At 43.5% G+C, this 25,804-nt stretch overlaps 1 protein-coding gene across 1 annotated transcript in view; it reads right to left on the bottom strand.

Moving 5' to 3' along the window:
- PI4K2A (phosphatidylinositol 4-kinase type 2 alpha) overlaps positions 1-20,065 on the bottom strand; it is a 35,375-nt gene extending 15,310 nt beyond the window's left edge. Inside the window, exons 1-4 of the mRNA XM_001929034.6 lie at positions 19,496-20,065; positions 10,717-10,917; positions 3,909-4,040; positions 3,385-3,538 (exon numbers count right to left, since the gene is read on the bottom strand). Coding sequence (XP_001929069.1) covers positions 3,385-3,538; positions 3,909-4,040; positions 10,717-10,917; positions 19,496-19,930 — 922 coding nt within the window. The 5' untranslated portion in view covers positions 19,931-20,065. The remainder of the gene's footprint in view (positions 1-3,384; positions 3,539-3,908; positions 4,041-10,716; positions 10,918-19,495) is intronic.

The following is a 25,804-nucleotide window of genomic DNA, read 5'->3' as shown; positions in this document are numbered from 1 at the left end:
TGGCATATGTCACAGATGTGGCTTGGACCCAGTATTGGTGTGGATGTGGCGTAGGCCAGCAGCTGCAGCTCCAATTAGACCCCTAGCCTGGGAAATTCCAAATGCCAAAGGTGCGGCCCTAAAAAGAAAAAAAAAAGTCAACCATAAAGATCAGTTCCTTTTCTATTCAATAACAATGAACAATCCAAAACAGAAATTAAGAAACAATTCTATTTACTACAATATCAAAAAGAATAAAATACTTAGGAATTAATTTACCAAGGAGGTCAAAGACTTATATAATGAACGCTATAAAATATTGCTGAAATAAATTTAAAAGACACAAATAAATGGAAAGACACCACATGTTCATCGATTAAGATATCAATACTACTTTGAAGTGGAGCAATTTAGAGATTTACTGCAATTCTATCAAAATCCCAATGTTTTTTGCAGAAATAGAAAAGCCCATCCCAAAATTTATACAGAATCTCAAGGGACCCCAAACAGCCAAAATGATCCAGAAGAAGAACAAAGTTGGAAGATTCCTGTTTCATCCAAAACTTTTGAATTTACTACAAAACTTACTACAAAGTTATAGTACCCAAAATAGTGTGGTACTAGCATTAAGATAGACCAATGGATTAGAATAAAGAATCTAGAACTAAATCTTTGCATATATGATGAAAGAATTTTTTAAAAGGGCAGGAAGACTATTCAATAGGGAAAACACAGTTTTTTAACAAACGATGCTGGGAAAGCTGGTTCTATACATACAAAATAATTAAGTTGAGACCTTATTTAACGCCATATACAAAAATTAACTTGAAATGGACCCATGACCTAAATCTAAGACCTAAAACTATAAAATTCAGAGAATAAAACTTAGGGCAAAAGCTTCAAGACATTGGATTTAGCAATGATTTCTTAGATATAACATGAAAGGCATAGATAACAAAATTAAAAAAGACTTCATGAAAAACTTTAAATCAATTGCATCAAAAGCCACTATCAACAGAATAAAAAGGCAACTCAAACCAGTGAGGCCTAATCAAACTGACAAGCTTTTGCACAGCAAAGGAAACCATTAAAAAAAAAAAAAAAAAAGACAACTTACAGAGAAAATAGTTTCAAACGATGCAACCGACAAGGGCTTAATATCTAAAATACACAAACAACTTATACAACTCAACAGTAAAAAATGTCAACAACCTAATGGAAAAATGGGCAAAAGACCTGAATAGACATTTCTCCAAAGATATACAGATGGCCAACAAACACATGAAAAAATGCTCAACATCACTGATTATTAGAGAAATGCAAATCAAAACTACTATGAAGTACCACTTCACACCAGTCAGAATGGCCATCTAATGATAAATCTACAAATAACAAATGCTAGATAGAGTGTGGAGAAAAGGGAACCCTCCTACACTGTTGGTGGGAATGTAAATTAGTACAACCACTATGAAAAGCAGTATGGAGGTAACTGAGAAAACTAAAGATAGAACTACCATATGACCCAGCAATCCCACTCGGCATATATTCGGACAAAACTTTCCTTGAAAAAGACACATGCACCTGTATGTTCATTGCAGCACTAGTCACAATAGCCAAGACATGGAAACAAATGTCCATCGACAGATGACTGGATTAGGAAGATGCAGTATATATACACAATGGAATACTACTCAGCCATAAAAAGAAACGAAATAATGCCATTTGTGGCAACATGGATAGAACTAGAGACTCTCATACTAAGTGAAGTAAGTCAGAAAGAGATAGACAAATACCATATGATATCACTTATATCTGGAATCTAATATACAGCACAAATGAACCTTTCCACAGAAAAGAAAATCATGGACTTGGAGAACAGACTTGTGGTTGCCAAGAGGGAGAGGGAGGGAGTGGGATGGATTGGGAATTTGGGTTTAACAGATGCAAACTACTGCCTCTGGAATGGATAAGCAATGAGATCCTGCTGTATAGCACTGGGAACTATATCTAGTCACTTACGATGGAGCATGATAATGTGAGAAAAAGAATGTATATATTTATGTGTGACTGGGTCACCTTGCTGTATAGTAGATAACTGACAGTAAACCAGCTATGATGGAAAAATAAAAGTCACTTAAAAAAAAAAAAAAAGGTGGAGTTCCCGTTGTGGCTCAGTGGTTAACTAACCTGACTAGTGTCCATGAGGTTGTGGGTTCAGTCCCTGCCCTTGCTCAGTGGGTTAATGATCTGGCGTTGCCGTGAGCTGTGGTGTAGGTTGCAGACGCGGCTCGGATCCTGCGTTGCTGTGGCTCTGGCGTAGGCTGGTGGCTGCAGCTCCGATTCAACCCCTAGCCTGGGAACCTCCATATGCCACGGGAGCGGCTCAAGAAATGGCAAAAAGACAAAAAAAAAAAAAAGGCAACTCAGAATGGATGGAAATAGTTGCAAGTCATATACCTGATATATAAAGAACTCCTACAACTCAACAAAAATAAAACAACCCAATTCAAAGACAGGTAAAGAACTTGAATAGATATTTCTCCAAAGAAGATATACAAATGGCCAAAATGCACATGAAAAGATGTTCAACATCACTAATCGTTATGGAAATGCAAATCAAAACTACAGTGAGAAACAATCTCACATCTATTAGAACAGCTACTATCAAAATACCCAGAAAATAACAAGTAATGGTGAAGAGTTGGAGAAACTCTTGCACTGCTAATGGGACTGTAAAATGCTGCAGCTGCTGTGGAAAAGAGTATGGCAGTTCCTCAAAAAAATTCTAAACACAGAATTACCACATGATATAGCAATTCCACTTCTGGGTATACCCTCAAAAGAACTGAAAGCAGGGTCTCAAAGATATCTGTATACTGATGATCACAGCAGAATTACTCATAACAGCTAAAACATGGAAGCAACCCAAGTGTCTGTCGACAGACGAATGCAAGAGTGAAATGTGGTATATACACACAATGGACTATTATTCAGCCTTAAAAGGAAAGAAATTCTGACATACGCTACAACATGAATGAACTTTAGGGACATTATGCTAAGTGAATAAGCTAGTCACAGAATGACAAGTGCTATATGAGTCCACTCAGATGAGGTACTTAAAAGACAAAAAACATCCTGTGATAGGCCAGGCTACCATGAATGACTAGGGATCCAGAAAAGAAGCAAAGATAAAATGTAGATAACTCTGATAACTACACAGGATGTGCCTGGACAAAGCTTGTCTTAGAAAAGCATTTTCAAGACCTTCTCCAAACGTGCATAAAACCCTTCTCGTCTTAGACAAAACTGATCTTGATAGGGTACTCTGACACCAAGCTCTGCAAGCCTCCAGGTCTCCCCTGTGCCTCACCACAATCTGGCACAGGACCACCCATAGCTGCTCACCAGTGTTGCGGATGATGTAATCCAGCACCACCAGCCGCTCAAACTGCAGCAGTAGTTGCCGGTTAGTGTTCTCAGGGAGAGGTTCTGCTTCAAAACGCCTTAGCCAGAAGTCTGCATCTTTGTAGCCTTCAACAAAGAGCTGGAATGAACCAACCTGCAACAAGATGGAGGAATACGGTATTTGCCTACAGCCCAAGTCCAAAGATCCCGGGAGTAAGCCAGGTACCCACTAAGGCCCTGTAGAGTTTATATCAGAAAAGGGCTGTGATAGTGACTGCCCATCCAAATTCAAGAAGCTCAGCTAAATGGTCCAGAAGAGTAAAGTGACCAAGGTAGGGTCTCTATGCTTTGCAGAATTATTCCCCAAACCTGTGGCCCTTTGACAGAAGTGTGCAACACAGGAACCTCAGGACAGGCTATTCACATGTCCATACGTGAGTCGGTGGACACTTTGTTTCCACCCTTGGATTCTTATGCCACTATAAGTCATCACCTTCGATAAGCCACGTAGGTGTAGTTTATACCTTTGGTGGTAGCCCAATTCGGTTAAACCGCTGCCCAACTTTTGGCACTTTCTCGAGTGCAAGCCGCTTGCCCCTGGACTTCACTCGGTCAATGGCACTATAGTTGAAGGTCTCACTGGCCAGGTATACTACCTGCAGTGGAAAGAGAAGAGATATCTAGGTTAGAGTCAAGGTTAAGGAACTATTCCACTATGGTGGAGAATAGCTAGATGCTCAGCAATACTGTTCCAGGGCACACAGACAGAATGCATTTCTCAGCCTTCCTAGCAGCTAGGATAGAGCATGTGACTAGTTCAGACCAATGAGATGTATTACATTACTTCCAGGCCTGGCCCCTAAAATTTCCCATGATCCTTAGTTCACATTCCCTAATCTGTGCAGCTGAAATGAAGGGCTCTGAGATAGTAAAACTACATCATGGGAGGATCCTAGATCTCTGGTAACTACATGTCATGGGATCTAGGAAAACTGCCTAATTGGCATGGCTCTTGAAGTGAGCAAGAAATAAACTCCTATTGTGTTAAACCACTGCAATTCAGGGGTTGTCACAGCAGCTAGCATGGATTACCCTGACTACTATAGCCACTTCCTGGGTTAGGAGAAGATGACCCAGTGCCTAATTTCTCTCCAGATAAAAAACAAATTTCGAGAGTTCCCATCGTGGCTCAGAGGAAATGAATCTGACTAGCATCCAGGAGGATGCAGGTTCCATCCCTGGCCCTGCCCAATGGGTTAAGGATTCGGCATTGCCATGAGCTGTGGTGTAGGTTGCAGACGTGGCTCGGATCCTGTGTTCCTATGGCTGTGGTATAGTCCACCAGCTATAGCTCTGATTGGACCCTTAGCCTGGAAACCACCATATGCTGCAGATGCAGCCCTGAAAAGACCAAAAAAAATTGCAATTTACTCCATACCCTTTTATTTCCTGTTGAATTTTGTACTATACACAATTATTTAATTAAAAAATTAAAGACATTAAAATTGGTTTTAATTTTTAGTGGACTGCAACATATATGTATATTATACAGACTATATCTGGAATATTATAAAAGAAACTAGTAATAACAGCTGTCTCTAAGGAAGAAAACCAAATGGCCAGAAGACAGGAGCGGTAGAGAGGCTGAATTAATCCCCTGTTTACTTTATTGTGCCTTCTAATTTCCTCCCCCCCTCCCTTTTTTTTGGTCTTTTTAGGACAGCATCCATGGCGTATGGAGGTTCCCAGGCTAGAGGTGGAATCAGAGCTGCAGCTGCTGGCCACAGCCACAGCCACAGCCACAGCAATGCCAGATCCGAGCCACGTCTTCGACCTACACCACAGCTCACGGCAACGCTGGATCCTTAATCCACTGAGCGAGGCCAGGGATCAAACCCGAAACTTCATGGATACTAGTCAGATTCGTTTCCACTGAGCCACGACGAGAACTCCTGTGCCTTCTAATTCCTGCACTAGATGCATGCATTATCTCTTCAAAAATTTTTTCTTTGTTTGGCTGCACTCGCATTATACAGAAATTCCCTGGCCAGGGATCAAACCCGAGTCACAGCAGTGATAACATCAATGTGTCCTTAACCATAAGGGCACCAGAGAACTTACCCCCAGTTTTTTTTAATGGGCAACCAGTTTTACACTTGATGGTCAAATTGGAGTGATACCACTGTAATCCATAATCCATATATATGCCCATCATCACACTTACCACATTGGCTTGTGATTATCCATATGTATACCTAACTTATCTCTTAAGAATAATGAAATGTGGGGTGGATAAGAACATTTATTCACATTTGCACCCCTAGTACCTAACGCAGTGCCTGGCGCAGGCTCATTTATTAAGTGAATCAATGAATGAGTTACAAGCTTCTTTCAGAGACAGCAACAAGTGAGTTTTAGCATACATATACCTAAAATCAAATTTATAAGAAAAGGAGTTCCCGTTGTGGCTCAGTGGTTAACAAACCTAACTAGTATCTATAAGGTTGTGGGTTTGATCCCTAGCCTTGCTCAGTGGGTTAAGGATCCGGCATTGCCTGGAGCTATGGTGTAGGTCACAGACTCAGCTCAGATCCTGTGTTGCTGTGGCCCTGGTGTAGGCCAGAGACTACAGCTTCAATATGCCCAATATGATGGGCATATTGGACCCCTAGCCTGGGAACCTCCATATGCCACAGATGCAGCCCTAGAAAGACAAAGACAAAAAGACAAAAAAAAAAAAAAAAAAAAAAGTAAGAAAATTCTTTCTTCAGCCCTTCAAAATTCATTATAAATAACTAATTATTTTGCCATTGAAGCTTAGAGATGATGCAAACTAATTCCCTTTCTCTTGTCCTTCCTTCCATCTGTCCATGTTTTTTATATTTTTTTAATTTTTTTTTTTTTTTTTTTTTTTTTTTTTGGTCTTTTGTCTTTTTGTTGTTGTTGTTGTTGCTATTTCTTGGGCCGCTCCCGCGGCATATGGAGGTTCCCAGGCTAGGGGTTGAATCGGAGCTGTAGCCACCGGCCTATGCCAGAGCCACAGCAATGCAGGATCCAAGCCGTGTCTACAACCAACACCACAGCTCATGGCAATGCCGGATCATTAAGCCACTGAGCAAGGGCAGGGACTGAACCCGCAACCTCATGGTTCCTAGTCGGATTTGTTAACCACTGCGCCACGACGGGAACTCCTAAATTTTTTTTTTTAATGGCTGAATCCATGGCATATGGAAGTTCCTGGGCTAGGGGTTGAATCTGAGCTGCAGCTGAGTCCTACACTACAGCCAAAACAACGCCAGATTCACACCACATCTGCCACCAATGCCGAAGCTGGGAGCAAAGCCGGATCCTTAACCCACTGAGTGAGGCCAAGGATTAAACCCACATCCTCATAGATATTATGTCGGGTTCTTAACCTGCTGAGCCACAACATGAACTCCCCATGCATCTGGTTTTAGCAGAGTACCTAAAACAGATGCGCAAAGTACTGTACGTTAGCATTCTCAGCCTTACAAATCCGGCAACAAAGGAATAGGAATAAAGGAGAAAAAAGACTTTCCTAAAACTACTTTGCCAGTTTCCATGAAAAAACTCTAGCTCTCAAGCCATAAACCACTCCCTTCCTCCATCAGATTTATTTTTGGTCAATTTTGTAACTACTTTTTCTCTATGACTAATGAAACTTTCATAACCTGAAACCTCACAGGAACAGAGAGAAGAGATAGTGATCAAGTGAGAATTAGAGCCTTACTATTTGAAGCTCCATCACAATGTAAACTCTGTTTCCATAGTGACAGATGCTCTCATTAACAGGATAGAAACCTATCACAAGGGTGGGGAGAGACTTCTTTTTGCTATTCTCCAGCAGTTGTATGTTAAGCTTGCAAAGATCTGTCTCATCTCAGTCTCATGGAGGACAAGTGCGGACTTGTCTTTTCTATGTTGCTGTTTTTTTTTAATGGCTGTACCTATGGCATATGGAAGTTCCTGGGCCAGGGACTGAATCCAAGCTGCAGCTGCAACCTACACTGCAGATGTGGCAATGCCGATTCTTTAACCTGGGGGATCGAACCCCCACTTCCATAGCAATCTGAGCCATTGCAGTTGGATTTTTAACCCACCGCAGGACTCCTTGTTGTTGACTTTTTGATGCAAAAGATCCTTGGGTTTCATTAAGGTTTTCTAACAGGAAAAGAGGAAGACTAGAGAAGAAGGGCATTATGGGGCATAACATTAATGATTTGAATAGTCATAAAAGCACCACAGGCTAAGATGTTTACACTGTGCCCGGTGCTGGGCTACATGCTTAACATGGATTTTCTTCTGCAATCTTTTTTTTTCTTTTTTTGCTTTTTAGGGTTGCACTTGCTTCATACGGAAGTTCCCAGGCTAGGGATATAATTGGAGCTGCAGCTACCAGCCTACACCACAGCCATAACAATGTGGGATCCGAGCCACATCTGTGACCTACACCACAGCTCATGGCAACACTGGATCCTTAAGCCACTGAGTGAAGCCAGGGATCAAACCCACATCCTCATGGATCCTAGATGGGTTTGTTACTGCTGAGCCACAATGGGAACTCCCATCTTGTGCAATCTTAATAGCCACCATATTAAGCAGTAATTCTTTATATCCCTATTTGTATAGTGAGGAAACTAAATGGGCGGGGAGCAGGAAAGTTCGGGAGTGTCTTAAGTGACTTGCCCTAATAAAGAGCTGCAGCACCAGAATTCGGACTCAAGCCCTCTTATTCTTAGGCACTGCACTCAAGAAGTGCAGGCAGAGCAGACAGGCAAAGGGCTGGAGTGGTCTGCTGTTTACTTAGTAAAGAAAGGAAATTATAGAGTGATAAGCCAGGAGTATTTAAAGGCATTTCTAGAGTCTAAGAGGTGTCTAGTAGGAGGATTTCAGGTTAGGTAGGAGATCTCAGGAGCATTATCATGAAAGATGTTCAATGTGCTATTTAAAACTAAAGCATAAAGGGAAGAAATGAGCTGCACGAGGCCAGGCAGATGCCAGATAGGAGCTACAAGCCCAGAACTGTAATCAAGCCTTCTCTCCATAGGCCTGGAGTTTGGGGATCTCTGTTACTGTTTTTTTCATGGTTTAGTATTTATTCACTGATTCAGCCGTGAATATACCTATAACGCACATTATAAGTACAGTACTTTGCTAGGTGTTAAGAATGAGAGAAGGAGGAGTTCCCGTCATGGCTCAGTGGTTAACGAACCCAACTAGTATCCATGAGGATGCCAGTTTAATCCCTGGCCTTTCTCAGGGGGTTAAGGATCTGATGTTGCTGTGAGCTGTGGTGTAGGTCACAGACACGGCTCGGATCCTGCGTTGCTGTGGCTATGGCATAAGCCAGCGGCTACAGCTCCGATTAGACCCCTAGCCTGGGAACCTCCATATGCCACGGGTGCGACCCTAAAAAGACAAAAGAAAAAAAAAAAGAAAAAAAGGAATGAGAAAAGGCAATTTCAAGTAATGGTCCCTGACTTCTACAACCTTACAAACTAGTTGCTTATTATTTGGAGTTGGGCAGCAAAGGAGCAGATACAGGTAAACATCCACAACAATCATATTTTCTTCTAAAATATCCTGGGAAAACAGAAAAAACTGATTTGAAGGGAAGCTCCTATCTGCTGACCAGGCCCTTTGCCCACAGTCTGCTATCTATACCCTCAAAGAAAACCTCAAGCAGGGTTTTTTAATCTAGTACCTACGGGGCAGTGGATGGACTTCAGCTCATCTGTGAACCATCCCCCTGAAATTATATGTAAAATCAGAATTGCAAATATGTGTGTTTTTTGTAGGAACAAGATTGTTAGTTTTTATCAGGTTCTTAAAGAGGATTAGGACCCAGAGTTAAAAGATACCCCTGCAGCCTTAGGGCATCATATCAGCGCTCCACTTTAAGTTGTTACTAAATCTCAAGAAACAGAGTTCCTGTTGTGGCTCAGTGGTTAATGAACCCTACTAGCATCCATGAAGATGTGGGTTTGATCCCTGGCCTCACTCATCGGGTTAAGGATCCAGCATTGCTGTGGTCGAAGACGTGGCTTGGATCCCGTGTTGCTGTGGCTGTGGCATATGTCAGCGGCTACAGCTCCGATTTGACCCCTAGCCTGGGAACCTCCATATGCCACAGGTGTGGCCGTAAAAAAAATATAAATAAATAAATAAATAAATCTCAAGAAACCACATATTAGGAGTTCTCATTATCGCTCAGTGGGTTAAGGACCCAATGTTGCCTCTGTGAGGATGTGGGATTGATACCTGGCCTTGCTCAGTAGGTTACAGATCCAGCGTTGCCACAAACTTCAGTGTAGGTCACAAATGTGGCTCAGATCTGGTGTTGCCGCTGCTGTGGTGTAGGCCTCAGCTACAGATGTGATTGGACCCCTGGCCCAGACACTTCCATATGCTGAGGGTGCAGCTGTAAAAAGAAAAAGAAGAGGAAGAAGCAGCAGCAGGAGCCATATAGTAAACGGGTGATGACGTGTCCTTAGATGTCCAAGAGCTGACTGGCAGATTTCTTCCTCAGGACCCCTGGAAAGTTTCATGAAACACTTGTAGCACAGGGACTCCCAACCTGAGGTCAGTACACCTCTTGAAACTGTATGCAATGAATTCCGTTTAAGCATATTTTTGCAAGGGGTGAGGGGCGGGTAACAGTTCTACATCAGAACCTCAGCCAAGTCTCTAACACATACAAGGTGTGTACAAATCCATTCTAAGTGGAGATTTGCCTGGATCTGGGAACCTGATTTTGTTATGTTCAGACAAGCACTGGACTTCCAGAGCACAAGGATGCATGAGAAGGATTCCATGGCAGTTCCCTGTAGGTGTTCAGGCCAGACCTTTACTCTAACCCTCAGCCCACCCTAGAGCCCTCCATGCACACCTTGCATATGTGCTTCGCTGACACCAGCGAGTCCATTCTAGACTGCATTTAAATCCTGGAATGGCTCAGAGATCTAAGACAGTGAGCATCACAAGTAGCTAGGTTTCTCACCAGTTTGGGGTTACCTGGGTTCAATCCAAAGACCCAGGGAGCTTATACATGTGCATCCAAAGGTCAGCAAACTTCCTGAAATTGTACACAAAAATTTTATGTGTATCCTTCTCAGGATAGCTTTCAGCAGATGATCAAACCATGAGCCTAAATCCACCACCTCCTAACAAACAAACAAAAAGGCTGAGAACCCTACACTCAGGGCACAGATAGCCCTCACTGGACTGAACAGTAACACCAACATGTAGCAGGGCTCAGGCCCAGAAAAACTCTGGCCAGGCAGTACAGCTTCCTGGAGACAGGTCACTGACCTTCGTACGGGGTACAATGTTGAGTTCCAGTTTTTGGTCCACCAGGCTGGCCCCTGCCTCTGAGAGATAGCCCTGGTTGAGGACAAGGCAATCACGGCCGAAGCAGCAAGGACAGCACAGCTTCTGTAGCCACTTGGTCCACTTAGGATTAAGGTGCCCATATGGCTCTTCATTCTTGGGTTTAAAAACTGCAATGATCTTCTACAGAGACAAAAGAAAAAGAGCATGTTAAAGGCAAGTTGATTAAAGCAGCTCACAGGAGTTCCCACTGTGGTGTGGGGAAAATGAATCTGACTAAGAACCATGAGATTGTGGGTTCAATCCCTGGCCTCACGCAGTGGGTCGGGGATCCGGCATTGTCATGAGCTGTGGTGTAGATTGCAGACACAGCTCAGATCTGGCATTGCTGTGGCTGTGGTGTAGGCCAGCAGCTGTAGCTCTGATTTGGTCCCTAGCCTGGGAACCTCCATATGCCAAGGATGCAGCCCTAAAAAGCAAAAAAAAAAAAAAAGAAGCTCAAAGACCAGGTCAGCAGGTCTCTAGTAAGAAATGAGTGGGCACGGGCAGAGGATCCCTAATTACAGTTAGACATTGGCTTTTCCCCAGGTTTAAGGGGAAGACACCAGCTCATGTGTGCAGCTAAGAATCGTCAGAAAGGGCTGTGGCCAAAGAAGGTGCCAAGTCTGACATATACATGGTCCAACAGCTTTTAACACCATCAAACCCCAACCATCACGTCACGTTTCATTCATATACACTATTGCTCTGCATCAATTGTGTAAAGACTCAAAAAAGTATCATCTGAATGGAAATTAGTAAGGTATTATGGGATGTTAAGAAAATTCTTTCACCAATTGATTTTCTCTATTAGTCTTACTATCCCACCCCCTGGGTGTTAACAAAACTTTAAAATAAAAAGTTTAGGAATGACAAGGTAAGAAAGCAATGGAAGAGGGAGTTCCCATCGTGCCTCAGCGGAAACGAATCTGACTAGTATCCATGAGGACACAGGTTCAATCCCTGGCCCCCTCGCTCAGTGGGTTAAGGATCACGCACTGCTGTGGCTGTGGCATAGGCCAGCAGCTACAGCCCCAATTGGATCCCTAGCCTGAGAACCTCCATAGGCTCTTAAAAAAAAAAAGACAAAAAAGAAAGCAATGGAAGGGGAAAATCACAGCAGGAAGAAGGATCTGCTACTTGGTTAGAACGAGGTTCTTTTAAGTAATTCTGATAGGCAAGAGACCAGGACATGAGAGGCCATAAAGACTAAAATCCATCTTCTCTAGCAGACAGTGGTTTAATCCTCAAAGATCCTTGAACATACGGGGTACTACTTCAACCCAGAAACTGAGGCCCTCCCTCCTGAAGGTTTCTTACCCAGGGTCAGTCAGCTCTTTCAGGGTGTTTTATATTTATCTCATTCTCTCCAGTCTCCAAACTGGTACTTTCAAAGGAAGATCAGTAAATATGCTATTCAAGTGATTCATCTTGATATCATATGATTCTTCCTCCTCCCTCAAACCACAGCCAACTCAAGCTGGTCTGGATCATAAGACATTTTCCTGTGGGTGTCACTTCCTGAATGGCCGATCACAGCAGTAAACATATGTCCACCTGCCTGCATTAAGTAAGTACTCATATTAGGAACTGGCCAGGGATATGTCTGCAATAATAACTGATCATTCTTGAGGCCAGTTCCTTCAAGAAGCCTTGCAAGGATGAGAGAGGCCAAGAGAAAATGCAGAACTCTCCTCCTTCGAGAGAATCAATTTCTTCTTAAAGACAAACGTACTTATTCACTAGACAAAGTCAAAGGCATATATCCATATTATAAGTCTTCAGAATTACATTCTTATCCAAAGTGGCCAGCAAGAGGCCTGTTTCAGCAATCTTCCCTTCTGTCTCTGTTCCTGGAACCCTGGGCTCTGAATCACCCAGCTGCAGTAGCAAGTGGCACCCCAGACAGAGACTGACTGATGACTCCGCTGTAACTCCCAGGGACCTGGGCAGTCAAACCACAGGACAACATGAGGCCCACCCCGAAACCCACAGGTCAGTTCAACTGAGGTACAATGCAGAGTTCAGCAAGCTGGTCCCCAGTGAAAGGGAAACCAAGACATTCCTACTATCAGCAGAGCTGGAAAATACCAGGGCTGAGGCTTAAATACTTCCACTTAAAGAAGCAGAACTTCGCAGCCAAGCATCATTTTAGACTGACCTCTCAAACTTCTCAATTTCCTTCCACCATAAGGAGTATCAGAAAGCATTTTGTTAACTCTAACAGCATTAGCAGTCACGGTTCTCTCAGAATTACAAGGGTCTCATTAAATAATAACATCTGGAATGGACAAATGAGGGAAAGACAGGGCGAGAAGGCTGGAGGAACAGAAGGACATTCAGATGGATGGAGACACAAGTGCCTTTCAGGACTGAGTGTTGCCTCAGTTCAATTCAATTCTGTTAACATCTGCTCAGTAACTAGTTCGTGTGAGATGGTGCATCAGCACTCTGTGGGTTTCCTGGATGGACATGTAAAACAGCCTCCGGCCTAATTTCCAAAATTAATGTCAACTTCACATAATCAACTGTGTTACTGAATATTCAAGAATATTCTCCTAATTCACAGAAAACAAACTCTAGAACCACTCAGATAGAAAGGCCCGTACTATTATTTAGTTGGGAAAGAAAATGACAACCACTTAATTTTTCTCACCATCCTCTTTTCTTTAATATACTTACAATTCCTTTACCACATATAGGAGAAAGCGTTAGTTTGATGTCAGTATTCCAGAAACACCTCCCCTAACACCCACTTCCCAAATCCCCTTTTAATGAAGGGGCTGAGGTGAAGGTTGTTCAAGTAGCAGCAATCCATGAACCTGGGGATAAAAACAACACTGCAGGAGTTCCTGTTGTGGCACAGCAGAGACAAATCTGACTAGGAACCATGAGGTTGTGGGTTCGATCCCTAGCCTTGCTCAATGGTTAAAGATTCGGCATTGCCGTGACCTGTGGTGTAGGTTGAGGACGTGACTCGGATCTGGTGTTGCTGTGGCGGTGGTGTAGGCTGTGTAGGCAGGCGGCTACAGCTCCGATTAGACCCCTAGCCTGGTAATCTCCATATGCCCTAAAAAGACAAAAGACAAAACAAAAAACAAACAAATGGAAAAAACCCAGCACTGCATAAGGGAGGAAGAAGCCACTTACTGGCTGGTGCCAGACCCCACAACCAATTACTGGAACCTGGGACCCAAAGGGCTTCCTATTCCCATCTAGCAGCCCCAAGGAGGAGGGTAGTACTATGTTATGCTAAAATCTAAGACAGTTCAAATATATCACTCATACTGTGCAGTGATAACTTATCAACACTCTGGATAAAAGTTATTTTTTTTATCAACACTCTTGATAAAAGTTATTTTTTAAGTTTGGTAAACACAAAAGTTTACAAACTTTTTGGTTTCAAGATCCCTTTAAACTCTTAAAACTTATTAAAGACCCAAAGCTTTTGTTTACATGGGTAAAATCTGTATTGGCTATATTGGAAGTTAAAACTAAAAAGTTGAAACTTTATTGATTCCCCTAAGAATAAAAATGAACCTGTTACATGTTAACATAAGTGACTCGTTTTTATAAGAAATAACTATATTTTTGAAAACAACTTTGAGTGAGAAAACTGGCATTTACACTTTTGCGAACCTCCAATGTCTGGCTCAATAAGACAACTCTATTCTCAAATCTTCTGCTTTAACATTCAGCCTGTTTCGATATCACACATCATGAAGCCCCTGGAAATCTCCACGGTACACTCATAAGGAAACGAGGATGAAAAAGGCAAGTCTGTGTTCTGTATTAGAGGCTGGATGGAAACAGCACTCTTTGACTAGAGAAGCCTTATTTACATGTTAACTCTTGCACAAAGGCGGCATGAGACCCTGAAAGAAGATAGGATCCAAATAAACTGCAGTAAAAGGGATTCGGCCTGTATTTATTCTCCTATCCACTGCCATCACCCCAATCTGCCTCGATTATAGCTCCCTATAACAGATGATGCTTAAAAATTTCCAGTACTACATCCATGTGTGGTATACAAACTTGATGGCCTCTTAACATTTTAGTAATAAAAATGTTATTATTATTTTTTTTTCAATGAGAGTTGCTACGTTTATTTCAGGTTCCTTCTTGGGTTTTGTTTTTGTTTTTTCTTTTTTGCCACACAGGCAGTATGTGGGAATTCCTGGGCCAGGGATTGAACCTACGCTGCACAGCAGCAACCAGAGCCACAGTGGTGAGAACACAGGAGCCTCAACCCACTAGGCCATCAGAGAACTCTCTATTCTGTTTGTGATCTTTATTCTTTACCTGGCTATCAGTGTCATTTTCAATCAAGAGCATCAAATTCTCGGAGGGCACAGGTAGTTGGAAGAAGCACATTCAACATTACAACATGATTTTATATTTGAAAAATGGAAAATAATACTGTACTGTTTTCATGACAAATTCTTGGTGAGTAAAGTACTTCTAAAAGGTGGAAAATTACTAATATAAGGCCAAGCTCTAAGAACATGTGAGTATCTGCACAAATGTGACAAAATACCAATTAGCATTATCTAATGAACTACTATTCTCAATAGGAAAGGATTATCTCAAAATTATACTACCTTTGCCTTATTCAATGCCAAGTATCCAAGAAAGCTTAATCCAGAGGTCAGAGGGCATCTAAATTAAAAAGAAGCATTCTGGAGTTCCTGTTGTGGCTCAGGGGAAACGAATGTGACTAGTATCCATGAGGATGCAGGTGTGATCCTTGGCCTCACTCAGCAGGTGAAGGATCTGGCATTGCTGTGAACTGTGGTGTAGGTTGCAGACACAGCTCAGATCCCGAGCTGCTGTGCCAGCAGCTACAGCACCGATTCAACCCATAGCCTGGGAACCTCCATATGCCATGGGTGTTCACCCTCTCCCCCCCCACCGCCTCCAGCCCTAAAAAAACAATCTGAACTCCTGCTAAGCAACAGGAACTATGTCAGCAGCTTTCATGTGTGATATCTCATTGAATCCTCTTAATAAACCAGTGAATCACATGCTGTTCTATGATTTGGCAATATGCACATCTAGTATTATCAGCCTCTCAAAACCGAAAATGCCCCAAAAATAGTTTGGCAGGTGACTGAGCATGAGACCTGCTGCACAAGGATGTAGGTGAGGAGGGTAATATGAGCACCCTCAGCTGTGACTCCTGATTGAGCATTTTCCATTTTACTGTTCCAGGTCCCCACTTGTTCATCCTTAGGAAGAAACCATCCTAAACTGGAAAGAGAATCGAGGCTATTATCCTCAAAAACCTGTCAGATCATCCAGCTCCAAAAGTACCTGTGGCAGAAACTGCTGGTTCCCCCACTCTCTTTCCCTCTTCTTCCTTGGACACGGGTCCTTATTTTCAGCTGGCAAAATAAAGACTATAGTTCCCAGCCACTACTGCAGCCAAGCTCTAGACAACAGGATGTAAGGAGAAGAGTCTGGTGCAACTTCTAGGAAATATCTTACAGGGACAGGGCATCCTCTCCCTCTCCTCCAAAGGGCGGAAAAGCAGACAGGATGTCTGCAGTTTAAGCAGACTTCTTGGATCATGAAGTAGAAGCCACAAGCTAGAGCTAGCTGGCCAGCTGGATGGAAGGATGCATACTGTTCATAGTACATCCCTAATAAAGTGAAACGCCATGCCAGCTCTGAGCAGCCTGTAGACTCCTTTTATGAAGTCAAATACACTTTTACTCAAGTTATTATTATTATTTAAAATTTTCTGTCACGCAGAGCCAAATTTAGCCCTAACCAATATGGTACCTGAAAAGACAAACCAGAGATTCAGATGACTAACTCTGAGGCAGCAGGACATAGTGGTTAGAAGCATGAACTCTGGAGCCAGTCTGCCTGGGTCGGAATCTTGCCTCCCACTTACCAGCTGGGAGACCCTGGGTGAATTAGTTATACTGTGTGCCTTGGTGTTACTGTCTGTGGGGATAATAGTACCTCCTTCCAAAGGTGTTACAAGTATTAAGTGAATTATTATTTGTAAAGCACTTTAAATAGTACCTGGCATACAATAAATGTTTAGCGTTTTTTTTGTTGTTGTTTTGGTTTGGTTTTTTAAATTTTTTTTTTTTTTTTTTTTTTTTTTTTTTGCTTTTTAGGGCCGCACCCACATATGGAAGTTCCCAGCCTAGGGGTCGAATAGGAGCTGCAGCTGCCGGCCTATGCCCCAGCCAGAGCAACGCAGGACCTAAACCGAGTCTGCAACCTACACCGCAGCTCATGGCAACACTGGATCCCCAACCCACTGAGCGAGGCCAGGGATCAAACTCGCATCCTCATGGATACTAGTCAGATTTGTTTCTGCTGCGCCACAACGGGAACTCCCAAATGCTAAGTATTTTTGTTTATTTATTTATTCATTCGTTTGTTTGTTTGTCTTTTTAGGGCTGCTCCCATGGCATATGGAGCTTCCCAGGCTAGGGGTAAAATCAGAGCTGTAGCTGCCAGCCTAAGACAAAGCCACAGCAACATGGGATCAGAGCTGCACCTGCAACCTACACCACAGCTCATGGCAATACCGGATCCTTATACCCCTGAGCAAGGCCAGGGATCAAAGTAGCGTCCTCACAGATACTAGTTGGGTTCGTTAACTGCTGAGCCATGATGGGAACTCCAAAAGCTAAGTATTTTTAAATAAAGTATTTTTAAATAAAATAAATAAACACACTTTGGAGCAGAACCAAAGATGATAAAACCAACTACAGCGAGTCTGTGGTCCAATACAATCTACCACAGCATTTAGGAAGTGAGCCTCTGCTCTGAACCACATTCTCCTCAATGGGAACAGGATGGTTAAATTAATAGGTTTTGTCCGGCCATATGTGTTTTGATTTCCCCTCTAAGAAAGGGCAGTGGCCAGGAAATTTGAGAGACTAAGATCTTGCAATTACCAAGAAGCATATCCATAGTCTGCCATTCTCTGTGGCTATGGACCAATGTAGTGGTACTTTACCTGCCAGATAGAATTGAGAGATCACGTTACACCCACATGTCAGAGCACCAGATCACTTCTTAGCTCACCTGACCCACTTTCCAGTGGCGCTGTAACAGTGTCACAACAGAAAAATGAAAACCTTCCTCCTACTTCTGTACCTAACAATCTCAGTCCCTTCTTACATCAGCCAACAAGCTAACAACAACAAAATAAAATAAAAACCACTCATATCTTAGATCTCATTCTGGTTACCAAATTAAAAAGACAAAAACATCTTGCATTAAACTTCAGGGCAAGGAGTTAAGGATCTGGTGTAGCTCAGGTTCAATCCCTGGCCCAGGAACTTCCTCATGCTGCTGGGGGTGCAGCCAAAAAAACAAAACAAAAAAAAAACAAACCCCAAATCAAAAGAAAACAAAACAAAAAACACCTCAGGACACCCACCTTTCTTTCTTTCTAGAAGTGACAGTTCCCCTTTGAGCTTTCAATTTAACTCACTGCTCTCTCATTTAAGGGACTTGGAAAGATTTTACTCTCAAAGCTTTCCCCCATCTCAGTTTATGTTAATTGAGTTGAGAGCAGATTTGCTCTCTGGTTCTTGATGGTAATTCAGGGGCAACATCTGGGAGAATAATCGGACCCTTCAATGAACCTAACCAAGAGCTGCAAAGTGACCATCCATCCTGGCCACTCAGCACCACCCATCTGACACACAGGGGAAATTTAAGAGAGCTCTGATACCCACCCTTCTAATAACTATAACAATAATATATTTTTCCAATAAACCATACTGGTCCAGCCGAGAACTTTAACAGGGAAGACTTGATATTTTTTTGACTCACTGATATTCCAAAGATACCTCTAGTTTGATCTAAATGCCTTAAATTCTTCTGCAATTATCAAAAGTATAAAAGTCACTTGTCAGCTGCCCTGATCGCTTCATGCCCCATTCCTTCCCATCCCCAACCTCCTTTAAATACATGCCAGTGATAAAACAGAGGTCAGCCAAACACTTCGCCTTCCTGAAAAAAGCAAACTTCTGAGTGTCCTAGGTAAAAAGTGAAGGTTAAAAGGTAGTTGATAGTCCCATGTTTCTCAAACTTCACATTCTAAACTGAGGAACCATAAAAGAGGATTTGAACAATTTCACAGAAGTGAGCAATGATCAGTACATATGAAACTGGTGAATCCACCCACTCTATCACCAACGTCTGCCAATAAGAGACCTGGGACGGTAGCAGGAGACATCTCCACAGCACAGAAAGATGGAAAAGAACCCTCAGAGCCCCTTATGGGTCACCCATTCTCCTCAATGCACAGCGACAACACTGGTTCTGTCCATAAAGAGAGAACGGGCTTAAATTTGTTAAGTCAGTGGACAAATAGCAGTCTCTATAGTTTAAAGCTCAGGAACCTAGTAGAAAGCAGCATTTCCCCGCGTTTCTGTCCAGAGGCCGATTGCCCCACCACACTGCCGGGCCCTTCGCCTGTATCTGGTCAATTTCCTCTTTTCATTTTCCGCTCCCTCCTCCCCTACCAAATAAGTTCTGATTTATTTCTTCATTCCGCAGAGCTTCTCCATCTCCAGTCCTCAATGGCACTCCAAAATCCTGCCAAGAGGCTCGGCACTATGAAGTTTATCCCTTTTGCAGCCTTTCAGCCCCCCTTCTCCCTATGGCTGTGCGAAGCCTCAAACTCGCCCGGCAGGCCCACCCTCCCCGAAGCCCGCGGCCTCGGTCCCCAGCCCGCTCTCACCCCCTGAGGGTCTTTGACGAAGTAGCTTCCGCTGGAGCCCTGGTAGATGCGCTCGGGGAAGATGCAGCGTTCTATGGCTAGCTCGGCCTGCCGCACCACCGCCTCGAACTCGGGGTCCTCCGGGAACTCGTTCCGCTCGCGGTGGGCCTGCGCGGCATGAGCCGCCGCCGCGGCCTGGGCGGCCAGGGCTTGGGCCTGTGCCGCCACGGTTTGGGTTTGACACTGGGCCGCCGCGCCCCGGGCCCGATCCAGCAGTGGCTGTCTTTCCCGGTCGTGGCCTGGTGAGCCCGGCGGAGAGGGGGCTGGGCCGGCCGCCGACGCCACGCGGACCGCGCCCCCCGGCACCTGCGGAAAGTGAGCGCCCGAGCTGGACGGGAAGGTGTAGTCCGGAGGTTGGGCCCGCTCGGGGGACACTAGTGGGCTCGTCTCGTCCATCCCTCAGGCCGCGGGCTCCGGGACCCGGTGCGCTCCACACAGCTGAGCTCCGGCCCGGACCAATCCGCGACACCCCCCAACCCGCGCCTGGCCAACCAGATTACGGTGCTTCTTGGCCCCGCCCCCACCCTCCCTGTTTACTTGGCGACGAGTAGGCACGACCCCTCGCGCGCAAACAGCAACCAATCAGAACCAGCGCCTACGCAATCGCGGCCTCCGCAGTTTTCGCCCGTCACCTTCTGTGAAGATTGCGCATGCTCCAAGAGTCAGCGGCGGGTCAGACACGCCCTCTGCTTTTTCGATCCTACTCTGCACTTAACTTCCGATTGCCTGCGCCTGTTTGGGAACCTTCAATAAAGCCGCCTACCTCATCAGTCAGTCTACTTGAGTGCCTATTATGAACGAGCTGAGAGACTGGAGAACTCTTGATCTGGAGTCGTTGCATCGTGCACTCATTCATTAAATATGTATTGAGCACCTCCTGTTTGCTGGAGAGACAGAAGAGAAGCAAAGAAACAAAAATTTCTACCTAAATAAAAAGTTTTTTTTTTTTTTTTAACTCTAGTCTTCATGTAGCTTACACACTGCCTGACCCAATGCTTAGAGCATATTTTTTTGGTTTTTTTCCTTTTTGTACTTTGAAGGCTGCCCCCGCAGCATATGGAGGTTCCCAGGCTAGGGATCCAATCGGAGCTGTAGCCGATGGCCTACGCCATAGCCGCAGAAACGCCAGATCCGAGCAGCGTCTGCGACCTACACCACAGCTCACCACAGCGCGGGATTCTTAACCCACTGATGGAGGCCAGATATCGAACCCGCGCGTCCTCATGAATGCTAGTCGGGTTCGTTGACCGCTGAGCCACCGTGGGAACTCCTAGAGCATATTTGTTAATTGAAGAAAGGTATGGTCCCATGAGACTAAAAAATTCCAGGAGTTCCTGTCGTGGCGCAGTGGTTAATGAATTCGACTAGGAACCATGAGGTTGCAGGTTCGATCCCTGGCCTTGCTCAGTGGGTTAAGGATCTGGCATTGTCATGAGGTGTGGTGTAGGTCGAAGACGCGGCTCGGATCCCTCATTGCTGTGGCTCTGGCGTAGGCCGGTGGCTACAGCTCCAATTAGACCCCTAGACTGGGAACCTCCATATGCTGCAGGAGCGGCCCTAGAAAAGGCAAAAAGAAAAAAAAAAAGAGTCCATGACCTTTTTTTCATCACTGTAAAACCTCAGTGTCTAAATGTACAGTGGGTGCTCAGTACATTTTTGTTAGTGGAAAAGAGGACCATGTAGTCCCTGCCCACAAGCTGAAGACACACAGCTCTCTGAGGCCTAGAAGAAAAAGAGCCGATATTGAGAGCTGGAAACTCCATATTAAAAGTTCAGTGACTTGGAGGTTGGTTGGAGAGTCAGCGAGGGCCTCAAGTTCAGCGTGTGCTGTGAGTTGTCTTAAAGGAGGAATGTAATTAGGTCACTGGAGGGCACAGTTACCCATGAAAAATTAGTCAGTATTCAATCTAAGAAAGAAATGGAATATTTTATTCAAAACAAACCTGAGGATTATAACGTGGGGGACAGTCTCTCAGAGAGGTCTGAGAACTGTCCTGAAGAGGTGAGGGGAGGTCAGTATATATGTGATTTTGAGGAATAGGTACTACAATCAAGCATACATCTTGGTAGAAGGTTATTGCTATTCACAAGCAACAGATACCTAGTTAACAGTTTTAGTGCTTTTCTAAGTATGGGAAGATGCAAAAAACAGGTTCCTAAAATTTCTCCTGGAAATATCTAACTAAGGGCTGTGAGTTTTCTCAGAGCACAAAGTGCCTCATCCTGATCTTCACCCTGAATTCCTTTCAATGTACTGTAGGCCAATAACTTGCAGTGGCTGATGACTTGATGCTTGTAGAACTGGATATGAGCAACATTCTTTGCTTTACAATCCCTGCTTTTTGGTCTTAATTTCAGCTAAAGTTTGAGAGGCATTTCGTGACTAATTTGCCTCATGGCACCAGGTTGGGTGAGGACTTCACTAACAGACCATTCAATCTGCTATTACTGTAGGTAATCAGCCAAGACCTACTGTATAGCACAGGGAACTATACTCAATATTTGGTAATAACAATAAGGGAATAGAATCTGAAAAAGTATAAATATATACACACACACACATACACACACACACACATATATATATCCTGAATCACTTTGCTGTACACCTGAAACTAACACGACCTTGTAAGTCAACTGTACTTATGGGAAAAAAAAAAAAAAAAAAAAAAAAAGGACTCGGGAGACAATCTGAATAGGGTCTATTGGCCAAAGATGAGATGGCCTGAGCATTAATAAAGATAATAAATGTAGGCGTTCCCGTCGTGGCACAGTGGTTAACGAATCCGACTAGGAACCATGAGGTTGCGGGTTCGATCTCTGGCCTTGCTCAGTGGGTTAAGGATCCAGCATTGCTGTGAGCCGAGGTGTAGATCAAAGACGCGGCTCAGATCCCGAGTTGCTGTGGCTCTGGCGTAGGCCAGCAGCAACAGCTCTGATTCGACCCCTAGCCTGGGAACCTCCATATGCCTCATGAGGGGCCCTAGAAAAAAGACCAAAAAAAAAAAAAAGGTAATAAATGTAACAGAATTGAAAAAAATGTGCTTTAACTGGACTAGACCCTGTTAACTATAGCCAAAAGCCTCTGGACTATCTGTCTTATTAGTCTGTTACCATCCAGGAAATGGTTCTTTTTTGTTGTCTTTTCCCATATCTAGAATTGCACTGTTACGTCACTGATCTTATAGGACTGTATGTTTGGTCAATCATTTCAAGTCGCCTAGTCATCATTAGTTTTATTGGTGGCTCGGTCACACATTTGATAATGCAAGAAGTGATAACCCCGTAAAATAGGCAGAATACAAGTAATAGAGCTGGTAACATGAACATAGTCATACGTAAGTAGTTAAGCCAAGAACTTCTATTAGGCTCACCTCAGTATCTCCCCAGGTCATCCAATCAGTTTTGTTTTGTTTTGTGGGGATTTGGGGCTTTTTTTTTAGGGCTTCACCCTTGGCACATGGAAGTTCCTGAACTAGGGGTCGAATCAGAACTGTAGCTGCCGGCCTAAGCCACAGCCACAGCAACACCAGATTTGAACTGCGTCTGTGACCTACACCACAGCTCATAGCAAGGCCGGATCCTTAACCCGATGAGCAAGGCCAGGGATCAAACCCAAGTAATCATGGACACTAGTTGCGTTCATTACTGTTGAGCCACAATGGCAACTCCCAGCTGATCAGTTTTGCGCTAATCACTATCTTTAAGGGAAATGATATATTGGGACTGGACATAAAGTTCACCAAAGAGGGCTGCACACGCAAGGATTGAGAAAAGAATGTTATTGTCTAAGGAGTTATATGGCTGGCACCAGAAGAAGAAAAATTGATCTTTATGGTCGAGCGGGTATTTCTGCCTTTGGGAAGATCTTGTTCAGGTATAATGCAGATGCACAGTGCACACTAAAGAGAAAGAAGGAAGCCCAAACTGGCAGAGAGAATTTTTGTGTTTACGTTTTTCTTATCCTGCTGTAAAATGTGAATTTTGTTTCATCATAGGAAATAGAGGGAATCAGAGACATCTGAGTTTGAACTCTAGCTCCACGCTTACTACTGTGTATGTTACTTAACTCTCTAAGCCTTAGTTTCCTCCTCTATGAAGTGGGAATAATTATCCCTTCTTCAAATGGTTAAATAAAATCAAGATCATGTATATGAAGCACTTAGTATAGTGCTTAGCACATAAAAGGCACTCAAAGAATGGTAGGTTTTTGTCACTGCTGAGGTTATTGTTGATGTTTTTGTTTTTCTGTTTAAAGTAACCAACAGACTAGAGGCATGGATTTTCACAAAAGATGATCATCTGCATAGTAACCATATTTAAAAATCATTCTTTTTTGTTTTTCCTTTTTATGGAAACACTTGCAGCATATAGAAGTTCCCGGGCCAGGGATTGAATCTGAACTGCAGCTGCAACCCATACACTCTGGGTCCTTGAACCCATTATGCCTGACTGGGGATCAAACCTGCACCTCCACAGTGACCCAAATCACTGTAGTCGAATTCTTAACCCACTGTGCCACAGCAGGAACTCCAAAATCATTCTTTCGTGAGTCAAACTATTGCTACAAATAACTAAAAGTACTGAAGTGAAAGAACTATTGTTTAATTGTATGTATGGTGTTAAAAAGCAAAATACAACTGGATAAATTTTCAAGATCTTATTGGTTTTATTCAGTGATTCATGATTTTGGCAGCATCCCATCTAGAAGATAGAAAGGAGTTCTGAGGAGGTGTACAAAATGAAAGACCTGGAGTTCCCTTTGTGGCTTAGTGGTTAACAAACCTGACTAGGAACTACGAGGATGCAGGTTCGATCCCTAGCCTCAGTCAGTGGGTTAAGGATCCGGCATTGCCAAGGATCCAGTGTTGCCATGAGCTGTGGTGTAGGTTGCAGAGATAGCTTGGATCCCATGTTGCTGTGGCTGAGGCTGTGGTGTAGGCCTGCAGCAGTAGCTCCGATTGGACCTCTAGCCTGGGAACTTCCACATGCCACGGGTGTGGCCCTAAAAAAAAAAAAAGGCAAAATGAAAGACATTTATAGGCAGAAGGGAGTGGGCCAAGGAAGTTAGAGCGAAAAGAGGATTGGCTGTGGTGAGGTTCACGTTCCTTTAAGGACCAAGATGCCAAGGTCTATCAGAAAGATTACCTCACTAGTGCTGACCAAGTTATTTATTTATTTATTTGTCTTTTTGTCCTTTTAGGCTGAGGCTTATGGAGGTTCCCAGGCTAGGGGTCCAATCGGAGCTGTAGCTGGTGGCCTACACCACAATCACAGCAACTGGGGATCCAAGCCACATCTGCAACCCACACCACAGCTCACGGCAACGCTGGATCCTTAGCCCACTGAGCAAGGCCAGGGATTGAACCTGCAACCTCATGGTTCCTAGTTGGATTTGTTTCCACTGAGCCATGATGGGAACTCCCTGACCAGGTAATTTAGATTGTCCAGTTTAAGATTCTGTATCTGGGAGAGGCTGAAACTATAATTAAGTAAAATATTAAGTTTGGGTTTAGTTACGTAAGGCTTAGCACAATTGACTCCACTGGAGCCACTTGTTTTTAACAATGCAATGACTTAAACTTTTTTTTTTTTTTTTTTTTTTTTGTCAAATAAACTATTCCAGGCAAAGGTCTCTACAACATGGTTCAATTTCCTCTTTCAATAACAAGATTTTTTTTTGGGGGGGGGGGCATGCCTATGGCATGCAGAAGTTCCCAGGCCAGGGGTAGAACCTATGCCACAGCAGTGACCCAAGCCATATCAGTTACAATCCTGGATCCTTAAACTGCTGAGCCACTGTGGACATGCATTTTCTTTTCCTATCCAGACATAGAATAATCAAATAATACTTGTCTCTTATGTCTTAGGGACCATAGCCACAAAGATGATCTCAGTATTATTCATCTGATCTAGCCCCTAAGTTTTACATATAGTCAAGAAAATCTCCAAGATTCAGAGTTCTCTCTTGAATTCTGAGTTTCTCTCTATGGAAAATTTTCCTGTATCTGCCTCTTAGAATTTGCTTTTCCTTTTACTGAAAAGGGTCAATACATTCCCTAAGAGCTAGCACTTACCAAACGCCAGGCAAGTTTTAAATACTTTGTATGGATTAAGCCATGTAACTGGCATTATATAGCCCTTATGATGTTGGAAACTGAGTAAAGTAACTTGCCTATGGTCATGAAGCTGCAAGTGGCAGAGCTGGATCCAAATCCAGGGAGACTAGTTCCATGCTTTTAATATTATATTGCTTCTTATTAAATATGT

The sequence above is a fragment of the Sus scrofa genome, chromosome 14, assembly GCF_000003025.6.
Source record: "Sus scrofa isolate TJ Tabasco breed Duroc chromosome 14, Sscrofa11.1, whole genome shotgun sequence".
Classification (NCBI taxonomy): domain Eukaryota; kingdom Metazoa; phylum Chordata; class Mammalia; order Artiodactyla; family Suidae; genus Sus; species Sus scrofa.
This window is presented reverse-complemented; position numbering and strand designations above follow the sequence as displayed.